The sequence below is a fragment of the Empidonax traillii genome, unplaced genomic scaffold (assembly GCF_003031625.1).
Source record: "Empidonax traillii isolate 1590-97213 ecotype Southwest subspecies unplaced genomic scaffold, ASM303162v1 scaffold1604:size84260, whole genome shotgun sequence".
Classification (NCBI taxonomy): Eukaryota; Metazoa; Chordata; class Aves; order Passeriformes; family Tyrannidae; genus Empidonax; species Empidonax traillii.
The window spans coordinates 3,386-19,379 of NW_020956797.1; the positions used below are offsets into that span (position 1 = coordinate 3,386).

General features: G+C 54.5%; 1 protein-coding gene across 1 annotated transcript in view; it reads right to left on the minus strand.

Moving 5' to 3' along the window:
* The window catches only part of NFASC (neurofascin), a gene marked incomplete at its 3' end in the record, with an annotated part of 53,831 nt that overhangs the window by 1,236 nt on the left and 36,601 nt on the right, over window positions 1–15,994 (minus strand). Inside the window, exons 9-25 of the mRNA XM_027908078.1 lie at window positions 15,866–15,977; window positions 15,101–15,285; window positions 14,396–14,527; window positions 13,889–14,032; window positions 13,106–13,217; window positions 12,829–12,995; window positions 12,107–12,254; window positions 11,396–11,520; window positions 10,544–10,579; window positions 9,726–9,827; window positions 9,413–9,610; window positions 8,342–8,412; window positions 7,143–7,365; window positions 5,326–5,441; window positions 4,022–4,226; window positions 1,711–1,833; window positions 1,054–1,227 (exon numbers count right to left, since the gene is read on the minus strand). Coding sequence (XP_027763879.1) covers window positions 1,054–1,227; window positions 1,711–1,833; window positions 4,022–4,226; window positions 5,326–5,441; window positions 7,143–7,365; window positions 8,342–8,412; window positions 9,413–9,610; window positions 9,726–9,827; window positions 10,544–10,579; window positions 11,396–11,520; window positions 12,107–12,254; window positions 12,829–12,995; window positions 13,106–13,217; window positions 13,889–14,032; window positions 14,396–14,527; window positions 15,101–15,285; window positions 15,866–15,977 — 2,373 coding nt within the window. The remainder of the gene's footprint in view (window positions 1–1,053; window positions 1,228–1,710; window positions 1,834–4,021; window positions 4,227–5,325; window positions 5,442–7,142; window positions 7,366–8,341; window positions 8,413–9,412; window positions 9,611–9,725; window positions 9,828–10,543; window positions 10,580–11,395; window positions 11,521–12,106; window positions 12,255–12,828; window positions 12,996–13,105; window positions 13,218–13,888; window positions 14,033–14,395; window positions 14,528–15,100; window positions 15,286–15,865; window positions 15,978–15,994) is intronic.

Here is a 15,994-nt window from a genome sequence, read left to right on the forward strand (position 1 = left end):
CCCTCTCATGATTGCCACGGTGTAACTTGGCTGCTTTCCCTCCACCCCCAGCCCCATCTCCCATCCTGCTGCATCAATTAGTGCCACTGGAACCCACCTAAGAGGTGTTGGGAAGCATTTCATTTCCACTGGGTCAGAGCAGGAATTACTTTTCCTACTCAGAGCCATTAGCTGGGGAGGGGGAGATGGAGGGAAGGAGACAAAGCCCCCATTAAATCAGAGCACTAACCCAATCAAGGGTCTGTTAGAGGAGGATAAAGAGAGGAAAGAGCCGCCTTTTGTCTCCCCACGTTCCCTCGGGGCTCCTGAACTTTCACTTGGTTTGATGGATGTCCCACAACGGGCATTTTATCTGATTATGAGTCTGAGAGTCCCGGCTTCGCTCTGGGTGGGGTGGCTGGGAGGTGGCAGCTGCTTCACCCCCTAAAAACCACCCATGTCTGCCCCTGATTGAGCTCACAGTGAGACAACAGAGGGGCAAATTAAATCACCTTCAGCAAGAGGAGGGTGAGATCACAGAACCACAGCACGCTTTGGGTTGGTTGGGATCTTAAAGATCACCCAGTGCCACCCCCTGCCATGGGCAGGGACACCTTCCACTGGCCCAGGTTGCTCCAAGCCCTGTCCAACCTTGGACGCTTCCAGGGATGGGGCAGCCACAGCTTCTCTGGGCACCCTGTGCCAGGGAAAGGCTTCAAAACCCTCTGAGTGAAGAATTTCTTCCCAATACCTGGTCTAACCCTGCCCTCTGGCAGCATAAACCCACAGTGCCCTCCTGCTCCAGGGCACGTGAGGAACCCTCACTACCTGAGGGGGGAGCACCAAAGTGGCTCCCTGGGGCACAGGACAGTCCCCCAGGACCCTCTGAAGTGTTTCTGCTGCAGCAGTTGGTCCTGAGCCGTCCCCTCCACCCCTGCAGCAGAGAGGCTGTGCTGTCCCTGCTCAACCTGCTCCTCTCACCCGCGTGTTTTTGGCTCATCCACGTGTCCCATCACCCCCCAGCCCCTGGGCAGGGCCAGAAGCTGTCCCTGCTGCTGCTGCTGCTGCACATACCTTCGTCCAGCAGGGCTGGGGACTCCTCCACCACGGGCTCTCCTTCTCCCACCTGGGTGCGGGCGCGCAGCACGAAGCGGTAGCGGGAGATGGGGTCTGTCCTCTGCAGGGTGAACCTGGTCTGGTTGGGGGAGAAGTTCTCCACCACGGTTCGGCCCGTTTTGGTCCCGTTAACTGGGGAGGAAAGCCAGGGGCTGGTGGGTTCAGGTGCTCTCCCCCTCCTCGCCTCGCCCTGCCCTCGCCGCGGGGGCCTCGTGCTCGGAGCTGCTGCTGTTAAAGGATCTTCCTTTGGGGACACTCTGGTGGGGACATCCAGGTGGGCAGGGAAGGCTCTGCTGCCCCTGGCATCGTGTGGGCTCTGGGCAGCCTCTTACACAGCAGCAGCTTGTGTTTGAGTGAGCACAGGAACTGCTCAGACTGCGCTTAAAACACAGATCAAACTGATTTCCCCCCAATAGCTGAGGCTGAGGAGCTGCTGAGCATCCCCCCACCCTCCCTGGCTAACTCCACGTGTCCCCCACTGTGCCAGGACCCCTCTCAACACTTCCTCATCATGGAAGTCGCCAGCTCCTTGTGGAGAGATTCCTCTGCTGGGGAGGAGGGAATCAGCAGCAAGGAACACACTGATTATCAGTCAGAAGAGAGCGTGGAACGTACAGGGTTGATATCTAAGGCTGTATCCTGTGAGGACTCCATTGGGGTGCTCTGGGTGATCCCACTCCAGATTGATGATTTCCAGGTTTGGCTGTCGGATTCTCAGATACCTGGGGGAGCTGGGCACTTGGGAGGGGAGGGAGAGAAGAGAAAACACACAAGATAACAACACACCTTACACTGCTGGACACGTCACAGACCGACCCACACACTCAGGGACACTCAGAGATACCCACACAGACACACAGCAGGAAGGGACTGAGCGAGGATCTGTGCCAGAAACCAAGAGCCAGCCTGGGGCTTGCAGCAGTCGGTGTGTGCAGGAGCAGAAAGCAGAGCAGCTCTGCATGCAGCCCCATCCCCACGTGCCCTGCCGTGCTGGGAACCCCCCAGTGAGGCCCCAGAAGGTGCTGCAGCTGAAGCAGAGCTGGGACTCGGTTCAAACCCCTCTCCTCTCTGTTGTAAACAGACTTTTTTTTGCGTCCCCCACCCAGCCCCAAGGTTTTCATCTCATCAGGTTTCTCTCTCAGAGCCATGAAAAGCAGCACAGCAGCTTCTCTTGTCCCAAAGTGTGATATCAGTGCCTGGAGATCTGTGTGTGTACAGTGGTCCTTACCCTGAGCCATGGCTGGGTTATCACTGCTTGTTCAAAGCCAGTGAAGGAAGGAAAGAATTACACAGCCTTGAATTAAATTATTCTCCTGGTTGACTCATAATTGCGGTGCCTTAATTGGGGAAAGAGCTTGGCTTGCTGATCTGGGAGATTAGGGGTGTATTTATTTTTAACCAGCAGTCGTGCAGAGTGTCATTCAGTCTCCTAAATGTCAATATGTAGTCAATAAAATAGCTTGGTGGTACAGGAAAAACAGAAATCAACGTTTTCCTCGTGACAGGGGTATAATCTGCTGTAATTGTTTCAATTAATGCCACCCACGTGTCCTTATAGCCACCCCAAATGCCTATAGCCACCCCAAATTATCTATAGCCACCCCAAATTATCTATAGCCATCCCAAATTATCTATAGCCACCCTAAATGCCTTGTCATCCCAAATATCTACAGTCACCCCAAATCCCTTGTGCCTCCAGCACACAGATAATCACCTCTCACAAAGCACTTCACTGCAAAACCTGCAGGAACCGAGTCCTTCCTCTTAAAACAATCTTAATTAAGGTTGATCAATAGAAAATCCTCAGAAAAGGGTGGCAGCATCCAAGAAAATTCTGGGGAAGAGACAGGGCTGCAGCAGGGATGGGATGAAGAGGAAAACAAAGAGGAATCCCACTGGATTTTGAGGCAAGACTTGCTCCCAGCAAATCTCCCCTTGTGTTTTTGCAGCATCCTGTGCCAAACTCCTCACCCCTTGTGCTGTAGAAGAGTCACTGCCAGGCTCTGGAAGTGCAGCTCCCAACACAAACCCAGCCCTGTGTCTATAAATAACCCCCATGACAGCAGGAAAATTAAAACCTCAAGTTCATCCTTGACAGGAGCTCCTCAAACAGAGCACTGAGGGTGCTGCTGCCTGGAGAGCCTGACAGGGGGACTGGGCACGTCCTTCCACAGCCAAAGGACACGGGGTTTGGGCAGATTTTCCTGCCTTTTTCCAGAGCAGGATGAATCCAGCCAGTGCCACGTCCCCAGCCTGCAGCACGGGGCCATCTGGGGGTCTCTTTGTTCAGCCTCAAATCTTCTTGCTGCTGCTTTCAGAGGGATTTTTTGGGTCGGTGAGAGCACCAATAGTCAGCTCTGGGTGCAGCTCAGAGGTGTCCCCTACCCTGCAGTGACAGCAGCAGCAGCAGCACGTGACAGGGACACTGCCCAGATGATGCTCAGAATTGTGAGTGAATAAACTGCTTCCTTAAAAAGGAGTCTCTGCAGCAGTGGGGGGAAAAACATTGGGACCTAATCATCAAAAAAGGGAGATTTAACCTGTGAAACAGCTCTGGGGGATGCCCATGTGTTAGAAAACCAAGTTACAGTGCAGGGCTTGCCACATTTTGGTGCTCTCAGACCCGGGGGATGAAGGTAACAAACCCTGGGAGGGGGGAAATATTGCTGAGATCTGGGCACCAGTTCACCAGGAATGGAGAATTTACAACCCATGAGGGCACTTTGCAGAAACCAGGCGTAAAGAAATGACTGAGCAAGACAATCCAGCATTTATGCTGCAACTCTGCCCATGTGGGGGTAAGAAAAAGAGTGAAACTGCTGCCTAATTAGCATGAGGAGTGAGAAATCATTAACCAGTGGAAAATAGGGTCATTTCCCGTCAGGACTGAGGGTCGGGGACACCCCCAGCCCTCTTGGGAACATACCTCCTTCAGGAGTGGGGAATTCCTTCACCTCACTGCGGGGCCCATCTCCTCTGCCGTTGGTCACAACCATCTCAAGTTTGTAGTTGCTGTAAGGGAACAGCCGGGACACTATGCCCCGGTTTCGGTCTCCAGGAAAACTCACAAACTGCCGTTTTTTGGAGACCCACAGGTTCTTCAGCAAGCTACTGTCTCTCCAGAAATAGGCCTTCAAGAAACATGCATGGCAAGTGAAGCTTTTCCCACGGAAATGCGATTTTTTTTGGTGTATATACATTATACATAAACCAAGAGCAGAACTTTGCAAAGGGCAGCTCGGAAGCCTTTTAGAGCAATTAGTTTGAAGCTCCACATCCCCCCCCCAGCGAGACAGGTCAGGGGTGTTACCCGAGGAAGAGGGTTAAGTGCTTTCCAAAGGCCACAGAGCAAAACCACTAAGCTCAGACTAAAAGCTGCCTCTGGTTCCCGAGCCTTGGACATGGAGGGATTGTCCCCCTTCCACCTGGAGCCCAGGCACAAAGGAAAGCCTGGATTTGGGAAAGCCTCCCACTCAAAGCCCTTGACTGCAAATCTTATTTCATGCAGAAATAAGATTCATTCAGAAAACAGAGCAGAAGAAGAAGAAGAGCAGAGGCAGAAACTGGAGGGCAGAGCCCAGCGGATTATCGGATTTGAGGTGCAGGGCAAGTGGTTTTGGTCTTGAACGCCGAGAGGAGGGCCCTGCTCAGGCTTTTGCTTGTTTTGAACAGGGTCCATCCTCTGTACACAAACATTAGTATTTTACCCCAGCAGTAAATAGCAAATATTAGGAGGAATCCCCAAAGCATAGCAGGATCCAGGCTGCCTGTAGTGACCAGTTAGTCCCACCCGCTGGGTTTGGGCTTTGCAGGGCTGGTGTTCATTTAAAGACCACATAGGAACTTGGGGGATGACACAAAAACGCCCCTGTTTGTGGTCACTCCCCCCAGAGCCACCTTCCTGCGGGGGTAGGACCCCCCAGCCCCTCTCGGGGGGTGCACAAGGACAGCCCTGTTTGCTTTAAACCCCCTGGATCCTGCAGGATCCAACAGGAGGTGTCCCCAGCCCCGCCCAGGCACCACAAAGAGCAAACCAACCCTTCCTTTCTGCCCCAGAGCAGAGCTCAGCCCCTGTGCTCTGCACCCAGAGCAGCCCAAGTGGCCAGGGGAGGGTTCCCTCTCGTCCCCAGCCCCGGTAGCTCCACCCCTGGAGCCAATTCCAAAGGGGAATTTCATTAGCAGATTAGGTGTGTTAAGTAGCCAGTGCCCAAGAGGTTTGGGGCTGCTCACTCTGTACTCCTTGAGCTGTCCCTGGATGGTGTCCAGGTGCACTCTGGTCCAGGTCAGAGCAATGGCAGTGCTGTTTAGGACTCTAATCCTAACGTCCGTGGGTGCAGCCTTGGGATCTGGGCGGGCAGGGACAGAGCACAGGGGTCATCAGAGCACAGGGGTCATCAGAGCCCCCCTGGGGGTCAGACAGACGGACACACGGACACCCCTCTGCCCCAGCCCTGGGTGTCCCATCACAGCACTGCTGGGAGCAGCCCCACGGCTGCTCTGCCTCCTCCCATGGGAAGGGGGAAGGAAACGAGTCCTATTTCACTCATCCAACCATCACAGCAGGTTTTCCTGCTGCAAGGAAGGGGGCTGGCTCCCCTCCATCTCCCAGTGAAGGATCCAGCACATCCAGCCCCCTCCTGCCTCTGGTCTCAGACCCCAAAGTCTCCCAAACTACCTTATTTCCACAGCCATTCATCTGAATTTGGCCAGAACTTGCTGTTGATGTGTGTAAAAATCTGCAGTTATTTGTGAAACGACTCAGACATGACAGAGACTATTTTTTTGAGGGTTTTTTGTATTTTTCTAACCTACCCCACCCCTCAGACACAGGCAGAACACATTTGTGCCTGGGCTGCGACACAGGAGCTTTGGTCTCCTGGTTTGCCTCCACATAACACACACACGAGGTGGCCTTTTCAGATCCTCCCAAAACTCACAATTAGTGCACAAATTTTCAAGAGAAACTAGAAGAAAACACAGATATGGTGGTGCAGCCAGGAGCTGGCAGATCTTTCCCAGTAACAACCTCTCAGCTGGGTCCAGCTTTGCTTCCGTACCCAGCTCTTACCCCGATTCCCACCTTTTCTACCCGTTTTCCTTCCCCTTGCCCTGTTTCCTCCCAGCTGGAGGATGTGCTGTCTGTGCCATCCCAGCCCCAAAACTGCAGCTTTACTTCAGGTTCCTGTGCCCTGTTTGTGCCCCTTGACGTCAAGCCTGGAGCCGTGGGGTTCTCACCTGGTTTATCCACCTTCCTTCTCGCTAATCCTGAAGTCCCACAGCCCCAAAGAAGACCCCCAAACCACAAACTGACATATATTTCTTTGAAGATAAAGCAGTTGGCAGCAAACCACATTATCCCAACGGGATAAGGATAATCATGGCTGAGAGTCTCGGGTGCTGCAAGCACAGAAGGTTTTCCAGCAGCCCAGAAAAAGGTGAAAAGAGAATTAAACGAGCTGGGTGCTGTTCTGAGTGACCAGGGGAGAGGTTTAAAGGGAGATAAGCTGAGCCAATGGGTTGCAAACAGGAGCCCAGGCTGGGGCTTAGCTGAGGCTTTATCAAGAGAGGGAATCCAGTGCAGGGTGAACTATGGGGCCTTTTGGCCGTTCATAAAACCTCTCCTCGGAGATGAACTCGGTGCTCTGCCCGTGCCAGGGGCACAAAATGTAATCCCAAACTTATGGGAATGCAGCCAGAGTTCACCCTGAGTGGGATCCTGCAGCTTCCCACGCTCCAAGTGCTGCCTGGGTGTCACAGAGAGCAAAGGGAAGGAGCGAGGGGTGAGGGGGTGAACTGGGTGGTGCGGGCAGAGCCCAGAACAGGAGCCAGAGGCCAAGCCTTGCTGCCAGTCATGGGATTGTGGAATGCTTTGGGTTGGGAGGGACCCTGAGGCTCATCCCAGTGCCACTCCCACACCTCTCACAGACGGGGGTCGCTCCAAACCCCGTCCAAGCCGGGACTGGATCCCTGTGGCAGGTCAATCTCCAGGCGCAGGGACAGACCCCCCGTGTGCAGGTGGGCTCCTCCCCAGCTGGGCAGGTACTCACAGTCCTCCCCGGAGTAGCCGATGTAGGTGTCGGGCTCGGGGGCTCTGCCGAAGTCGTTCTCGGCCTGCACTTTGATCTCGTAGGGGACGTAGATGGGCGTGTTCCACACCACGTGCCGGGGGCCCTTCACCGTCTCGTTGTACCAACTGCCCCGCGGGTCCCGGCGCCGCCAGCGCACGATGTACCTCAGGTTGGGCCCGTAGGCTTGGGTGGCGTTCAGGGGCTTCACGGACCGAAACAGAGACAGGGAGTGAGAGGGAGAAGAGCAGCCTGTGTTTCTCTCCAAGGGTGTGCTCGGTGGCTGGATCTGATCTCGGGTTCCATCAGCAGATCTCTAAGGAGGGCTGGGTGCTCTTGCTCCCAAAAGGGAGTAGGAACAAGGACATACCTGGTTCTTGCCCTCTGGAGCCAAGAACCTTATATTCCTAGAATAAATAAAATCCTGGCATGGTCTGGGTTGGAAGGGACACTAAAGCTCATCTCATTCCAGCCCCCTGCCATGGGCAGGGACATCTTCCAGCAGACTAAGGTTGCTCACATATATATATTATGTATAATAAATCAAATGTCTCCATAATATAGAGTGCAAACAATACATATTCCATATATATTATCCTTATATTCCAGCCTGTATTCCCACTGCAATCTGAAGCCTCCTCACAGCTTCGTGGCTTGTTTGTGGATGACACCTGGTGGTGCACGAAGCAAAGCAAGAGCTGCTCTGTAAATCCTCTCTACCACTAAGAACCCATCTCTCCGATGATCCTCCCTGACTTCTGAGCGTCATTCACCACATTTTGCCTGATTTACATAATTGAAAATTAATTTTTTTTTATCTCAACCCTTCTTCTAGGCACTAACAACGGCCTCTCTTGTGCTTTTTATTTCATCATAGAATCGTCAGAGACCGGCCTGGGTTGGGGAGGTACTTAAATATCATAGAATTATCATCCCATCCCACCCCCTGCCACAGCCAGGGACACCTTCCACCAGCCCAGGGTGCTCCAACCTGGCCTTGGACACTTCCAGGGATCCAGGGGCAGCCACAGCTTCTCTGGGCACCCTGTGCCAGGGCCTGCCCACCCTCCCAGGGAGGAATTTTTCCCCAATATCCCATCTAACCCTGCCCTCTGTCACTTTAAAGCTGTTTCCCCCCCTTATCCTGCGACTCCAGGCCCAAAAGGCACCCAAGAACTCACCGTCCAGGTTATCTCCATGTTGTTCTTTTGGGTGCCTGCACCTTGAACTCCCGTTGGGTTGATTTCAGGACCTGAAATTCACATTGTAAAAAAAAAATAAAAATAAAAATGAATAATAATAATTTTAAAAAAAAGGCATTTTATAACGTTGAAAAAAATGACCCTCTGAGTGGTTAAAAACCCTTTAACCGTGCAAGCCAGAAGGACTTCCAAGACAGAAGTTAATGGCCTGATTTTTCCAGAAGTTCCCATTCAGGTTAATGGAACATGAGGCTCTCAGTACTCTTGGAAACCAGGCCATTTATTTAGGAGACTCTTTTTTTTTTTTTTTTTTTTTTTTTTTTTTTTTTTTTTTTTTGTCTCCCCCCCCTGCCAAATGTCCTAAATCTTTGAAAGGCAACCACTGAGAAGCAGCCCCAGGAGCCGAGCCCATCCCTTTGAAACCCGAGCAATGTCGGGAGCCAACACTAGATGCCAGCAGATCCTGCAGGAATCTCCGGGCAAAGAGGGGTGGGGAGGAAACAAGAAACGCAGCAGAACTCCTGAACTTCCCTGCGAATTCCCCGTGGGAATTTTCCCATGTGTTGCCCAAAAAAAGAAAAAAACAAAGCACTGGGCAGACAAAGGGAAGACTGGAGTGTCGGTTGTGGGTTGGTTGTGTTGACATCTGCGTCATGGAGCGGTTTGGGTTGGAGGGATCTTAAAGATCACCCAGTTCCACCCCCTTCCACTAGCCCAGGGTGCTCCAAGCTGGCCTTGGACGCTTCCAGGGATGGGGCAGCCACAGCTCCTCTGGACAACCTGTGCCAGGCCCTCCCCACCCTCCCAGCATCAGTCTGGGCTCCTGCTCAGCTCTGACAATGAACGAGCGAGTCTGGAACAAAGTGCCTTTTGCTAGTGGCCGGTTTACACTCGAGTCTAATTTTCCAGCAGGCTCCCGAGCTTCCTGCGGTCAGAAAGGATGAAAAGCTTTCTTTGGAAAGCTCCTCTTCAGGCTGGAACCAGGGTTTCCCTTCCCCAGACTCTACCAGAGTGACCCTTGTGCTGGGGGCGGGCTGGGGGGGAACTCACGTGCCCCGTTGGTCTGGTAGCGCTCCGAGGGCGCGCTGGGCACGCTGCTGCCCACGTCGTTGACGGCAATCACCCGGAACTGGTAGTTGACGTACGGGGACAGGCTCAGCACAGCCGAGTTGACGCTGCCGGGGTACCTGGAGTGGTTGTGCCACACGCCTGGCTGCAGGCGATCCTCCTCGAACTGCACGATGTAGTCTGTGTGGGGATGGGGGGAGAGGAGGGAGGGCGGGCTGGGTGAGGGGCTGGGCTCACAGGGGGTGAGTTTTGACCCCCCCTACCCTGGGCAGGGGGCAGTGGGAGGGGGCCTGACCTGTGATGGGGCTGTTGTTGTCGTCGCCGGGGATCCACGTGAGCCGCACGCTCCGCTCCGCCAGGTCCGTCAGCTCCAGGTCACGGGGCTGGTCGGGCCGTGCTGTTGGCCCAGGGATGAGACAAATGAGGCTGGGATTGTCCCAGGAGCTGGGATTCCCAGTTCCCATCGCTTTTTCCCTGGCTGGCTTCACCCAGACCCTTGGGGAACATGTGCTCTGGGGCACTGATCATACCCTCTTAGGACTAGTGCTAATTGTTCCTTGCCTTTAAACCCTCCCTGTCCCTGCACCACTGGCGCTGGAAGCACCAGGCAGTGGCTCAGCAGGGGGTTGTTTGACCTTACACACAGCTGTCCAGAACAGAAATGCAAACAAATAGGATGGAAAGGACACAAAACCTCAACGGAAACACAAACTTGTTGAAAATCCCCTGGTTTCTTTATCCGGTTCCAAGAACCTGCTCATGCAAGAACAGCAATAAATTCTGTCCAGGTAAAGGTCAAGGGCTCAAAAATTCAAGGTGAATCTTTTTCTCCCATCGGGGCTCAGCATTTTCAAGTGCAGGTAAAGTGATTTTTTTTTCACTTTCCCTCAGGAAAGTGTCCCAAAGGCACTCTGGGAGCACAAAATGTTGTGACACAGGACCTTTGTACCCAGGGCCATCTGGATGGGTTTTGAAGGACAGCTTGGAGAGAGGACTTGGAAGCATCAGCTCCCAGATTTGTCAGCTCTGCCCTTTCCTGCTGGCGTTACTGGCGAAGGAAAACCAAAACCAACTTAGAAAACAAAACAAAGGCAACAAATTAGTGCTGATTACCTTTGGGTAAGTCTCTCAAACGGTTAGCAGGGATGGCTGCAAGGTAAGACAGTGGTTGTTAACAGGGTTAGTTTAGTCATTAAGCTTGGGTGGCCAAAGGAGCACCTGGCAAATGTAAAGTTACACACACAGGGAGGGGTTTCAGAAGGAATCGATCCTGTCTGGGGAGCAGAGCAGGGACATCCTTCCCCCAGACACCTCCAGCCATGCCCTCACAGCTTCATGCATGTTTGATCAGCCTGATGTGGTGTTAATGAGCCATTAGGGGGACAGGAAGGGGTATAAATCAAGGCCAGTGCAATTATTAGGGATCTGGGGTTGCTGCTGCACTCCAGCTCTTGGAGGGCACTGTGATGGCACTGGCAGGCCGTGGCATTCCCAGGAATCTGAGGTGGCCCAGGGGATGATAAATCTGTGTTTGCCAGGTAGATTCAGTGAACACAGGCTGAAGTCTGTCCCCTCCCTGTGCTGAGAAAGGGGACACACCAGGCCAGAATCAGCCCCAGCTGGGTCACCCCCAACTCCCCATTGCTCAGCACCCCAACACCCCCTTAAATTCACTTCCAAATTTAGGACTGTTCTCACAGAGCCTCGACATGCACGCTGGGGTATTTTTGGCCGTGTGTAATAACTCCTCTTCTATTTTTTCGCTCTCAAACACGAGGGGTTTTTTTCCAGCTCCGACTCAGTGCCGGTGCCTGGGACGAGGCAGCGCGTCCTTGCCGAGCCCTGCGAGGGGACAGCGGCTGTGCCAGCCCCTCCCTGAGCAGCCAGGGGGACAATCTGGTGAGCCTGGCCTTGAAGGGGCTCTGTTCTGTTAAAAACACCACCCTCAGGCGTGGGGAGCTTTACCGAGCACGGTGAGATAGGCCTTGGCTGAGTCCTTGTCCAGCTCCGTGCTGGCCACGCACGTGTAATCCCCTTGGTCCCTCTCAGCCACGCCAAATATCGTCAGACCATCGTCCTCTTTCTTCATCCTTCAAGAAAGCAAGGATCACACAACTCTTCCAGGCAGCAGGGCTGACTGTCCTCTGCCGGGATACAGCTCAGAGCCCGACCGGAACGGGAGAACGGCCCTGCTCTGAAGGGTTTATCAGCTGAGGACGTGCAGAGTTATTCCGGGAAACCTCATTTCCTAAGGAATCAGCAGATGTGCCCTGGTGTGTGTCTGGGGAATAATCACACCTTCAGGACAACAGCCAAGCCCGGGCTGGTGCCCTGGGATCAGATCCCCCTTCACAGGGAGGGAGTCAGCCGTGGAAAGGAAATTAAAGCTGCAGATAAACGTTAATTTTGAGGTGGGTTGTTATTAACTCACCCCTTTTATCGAGATGTCCTAAAATATCTGTAAATAAAACCTACAGCAAGGCCCTGATTTACTGATAAATCAACTGCAGTTGCTGAGCAATGTCTGCTGGAAGGAGCTGGCGAATGAAAAGTATCAAGAACGTCAAATGCTGCCTGGATGGGAACTGAGCATTTACCCATATTACCCTGAAATGTCCTGTACAAAGCCCAGCGACCCTGGGAGAGCAGCCCCATGAAACTTTTGGAGGCACAGACCTGTTTCCCAGGTACAGGGGGGCGTCGTCCTTCAGCCAGGTGACCGTGAGCCTGAGCGTGGGGTCGTGCTTGATGCGGCAGTGGAGGCGAGGCATGGAGCCCCTCTTCACCACCTGATCCTCAGGCCCTCTCACAATCCTGGTGGGGTCTGCACAAGGTCAGGAAGGAAGTGTCAGGCACCAAACCCCTGGCTCTTGGCTCAGGAGCTCGAGGGAGGTTTGGTGGTGCTTGGAAAGGACACCACACATGTCGTGTTTGTCCAGCCTGATGGATGAATGGCCTGCGATGCAACTAAATTAATTTAACAAGCCATTGATTCATGCTGAACCTTTAAAAAAAAATAAAAAAAAAAAAAAAGCCCCAGTTTTCTGAGTCAGCAATCAGAATTGCTGAACAGAAAAAGCCCTGGTAGAAACAATCCAGAAGGTGTTTTGCTGTCCTCGGTTAACCCTGAGGAAGACTTTGCTTTGCTGTTTGCACCGCTGATGGCACCTCCCAGCTCAAAACCCACACCCAGCCCTTCTGCAGCTCCAGTGTCTCCACAGCCTTGCTTTTTTTTCCCAGCACCACAAAGGAATTTGCACCATTTTCAGGATTCCAGCTCTGAATCACACAGTGCCTGTCCTGCTGACAGCCTTGGGCACACCACCACCCCCCCCTGAACCGAAACTGTGATTTCTGCTGCTCGTTTCAGAAGACCCAGGAGCCCTTCATGCCCCTACCTTTGACCTCCAGGCGAACCTGGGCCTCTGCTTTCCCCAGGATGTTGGTGGCAACGCAGGTGTAGATGCCCTGGTCCTCCTTGCGGGCCATGAACATCTCCAAGCTCCCGTTCTCGTGCGCCTTGTAGTTCCCTCCATCCAGCGTGTTCCCCTGGCCGTTCTTAAACCTCACAACACCACAGAGAGCTGTTGTAAGGGAAGAAAGAGCAGGAAACACCCCCCCCACCCCACTCCTCCCCATCCCTCAGCCTAGCAGGGCACGTGTTGCAGCTCTTACCATCGCAGGGTGGGGATGGGGGAGCCGAAGAAGGGGCAGTCGAGCCGGGTCCTGTTGTTCTGGATGACCTTGATGAGCTGGTTGCGGGGGGCCAGGATCCGCGGGGGCACATCTGCAAACGGCACAACAAAACCCGGGGGCTGGGTTCTGCTGCTCCTTTCCAGCCTTTTCGTCCACCTTCCCGCTGCTTCTGCTCGCTTTTCCCACTTCTGGCGCTTCCAAGAGCCGGCGGAGCTTCCCCAGTCCCTCTCCTGTCCCCCTCCCTGCCAGCCTGGCTGCACGACTCAGCTTTTGTCTTAGGACTCGCTCAGCCAGGCCTGGCTTGGCAGACCCAGGGCAGTGGATTTGTGCTCCAAAGCCCAGCTGCAGAGCTCAGGAGCCTTTGTGGAGTAGCTAATGACAGAGAGGAAGGCAAAATGGAGAACTTCTGTGGGGAATAGGGGAATGTAAAAGAGGGAGAGCAACTATTTACATGGGCAGGTGGTGATAAGACAAGGGGGAATGGTTTTAAATAGAAGAGGAGAGATTTAGGTCAGATGTTAGGAAGAAATTCCTCTCTGGGAAGGTGGGCAGGCCCTGGCACAGGTTTGCCCAGAGAAGCTGTGGCTGCCCCATCCCTGGCAGCGTCCCAGGCCAGGTTGGATAAACTTGGTGCAACCTGGGCTGGGGGAAGGTGTGTCCCTGCCAACAACAGCAGGTTGGAACTGGGTGATCTTTCAGGTCTCTCCCGACCCGAAGCAGCCCTGGGCTGTGTGACAGCGGGGTGCAGGGGGCTGTCCTCACCCAGCACGCTGACGAAGGCGTTGGCCAGCAGGTAGCCGTGCTCGTTGGAGGCGTTGCACTGGTACACGGCGCTGCTGCCGATCTGCGTGTCCCGGAACACGATGGTGTCCCCGGCCACCTCCCGGCTGGGGTTGTGGGCAGAGGCTGCAACACAGGAGAGAGCTCTTTAAAGTCTGTTTTAAGCTCTGAATTCACCGTTCAGTGCCACTGCACATCCTCCCATCCCGGCCCGGGGAAAAGCGGGTGATGGCCCTAATTAGCAGGAACAACCCTAAACCAGCAGTAAACCTAAAGATACTGCTCTAAACTAGCAGTAAAGACTCCAAACTAGCAGAAGCTGCTCTAAACTGGCAGCACCAACCCTAAACCAGCAGCAGGGACACGTGTGTGATGCTGGAGGCCCCAGCAGTGCCTGGCACCCCACCAGCAGCTCTGGCTCGTGCTCAGCCACGATTTCCCTGGGCTGGGTTTGTTGTGGAGGAGGCACAGCCCCCCCTCCCAGCTCACCTTCGATGGGCTCCCCGTTCACCAGCCACTGGATGGAGGGTTTGGGGTTCCCGTTGGCTCGGCACACCAGCCTCCCATCCTCCCCGGGGGCCAGGATGAGGTTTTCGGGTTCATCCAACCAGTATGGGGCAGCTGGAGGACACAGCAAGGCACCAGTTACACGGGCAGCAGCTCCCCCTCCTCCCAGATCCCCTCTGCTGCTCCCTGGGCATGTCAGACGGTGGGAGCACCGTCCTCTCTGGTGGGATTCCCCCGGTGTGGGCAGGGTGGGGGTCTCCTTCCGCCCCATCCTTGGCCACACAAACCCACACCTGTTTACACCAGTGAAGTTCAGCATCTCACGCTGCTTTTAGGTGAGTTTGGACAAGGTGGCTCCAAACTGAGAGCAAGTTTAGGCTGAATATGAGGGAGAAATTCCTTCCCTGTGAGGGTGGGGAGGCCCTGGCACAGGTTGCCCAGAGAAGCTGTGGCTGCCCCATCCCTGGGAGTGTCCAAGGTCAGGCTGGGTGTGGCTTGGAGCGACCTGGCCTAGAGGAAGGTGTCCCTTCCAACACAAACCACTCCGTGATTCCACCAAGCCACACGGATGGCAGAGAACCAGCCCCCCCCCCAGGAAGCCCCCAGTCAGTCAGAGCACCCCCCACCCCATCCCCTCCCAGCTCCTGGCGTGGAGGTCCCCGAGATGGGAAGGTAAAGGTGACGTACCCTTCACTCTCACCGAGATCGTGTGGCGGATGCTGCCCATCTTGTTGGAGGCCAGGCAGAAATACTCCCCGGAGTCCTCCTCGGACACGTTGGAGATGCGAAGGGCCTTGTTGAAGTTCTCCAGCTTGGTTTTGCCCACGGGCAGCTCCCCTCCTTTCTTGTACCACATGATGTCCGGTGCTGGTCTAAGGAGAGGGGAGCAGGTAAATGCTTTTGGCAGACAGGGGAACGGCTCAGAAGAAAGCAGTTGATAGTCCTGCACTGGGAACCACTCCCACCCAGGGAAAGGGCTGGTCCACCCCCCAGCCAGGACCCTGAGCACCAGCAGGTGATCAGGAGCAGGGTTCAGCTCATGGCCTGTGCTTGGGGGATGCAGAATCAGAGAATCCTGGAATGCTCTGGGTCAGAGCCATCCCATTCCAACCCCCTGCCGTGGGCAGACCAGCAGGGCACTGGTGCAGAACCCTGAGCCCAGGACCATGACTGTCCTCACCCACAGTGTGGTGGGGAGCTCCCAGGGGATTCACAGATCCAAGTGGGGAATTATTCCTGGACAACTACCTGGAGACACCCACGAGCCTCAGCTCTCTGTCCCCTCAGCGCTTTTGTGCATCAAGTAGGTTTATGAGAGTCTTGTTAATGGCAGTTAGGAGGGAGGAATGACCCCTTTTTTTTGCCAGACAGAGGTGTTTCCATGGTGATCCAGCACCCTGGTCCCAGTCCATCCCTCTGGGAACGATGCCCTCCCCACCCCGGGGTACGTACACTCCGGATGCAATGCACTCCAGCAGGAGATCCACCCCTCGGAGCACCATCTGGCTGCTGGAGGTCCCGTAGGGGTACATGAAGCTGGGAGTTGTTTCCGTGATCCCTCGGGCTGGAATCAGCAGGAGA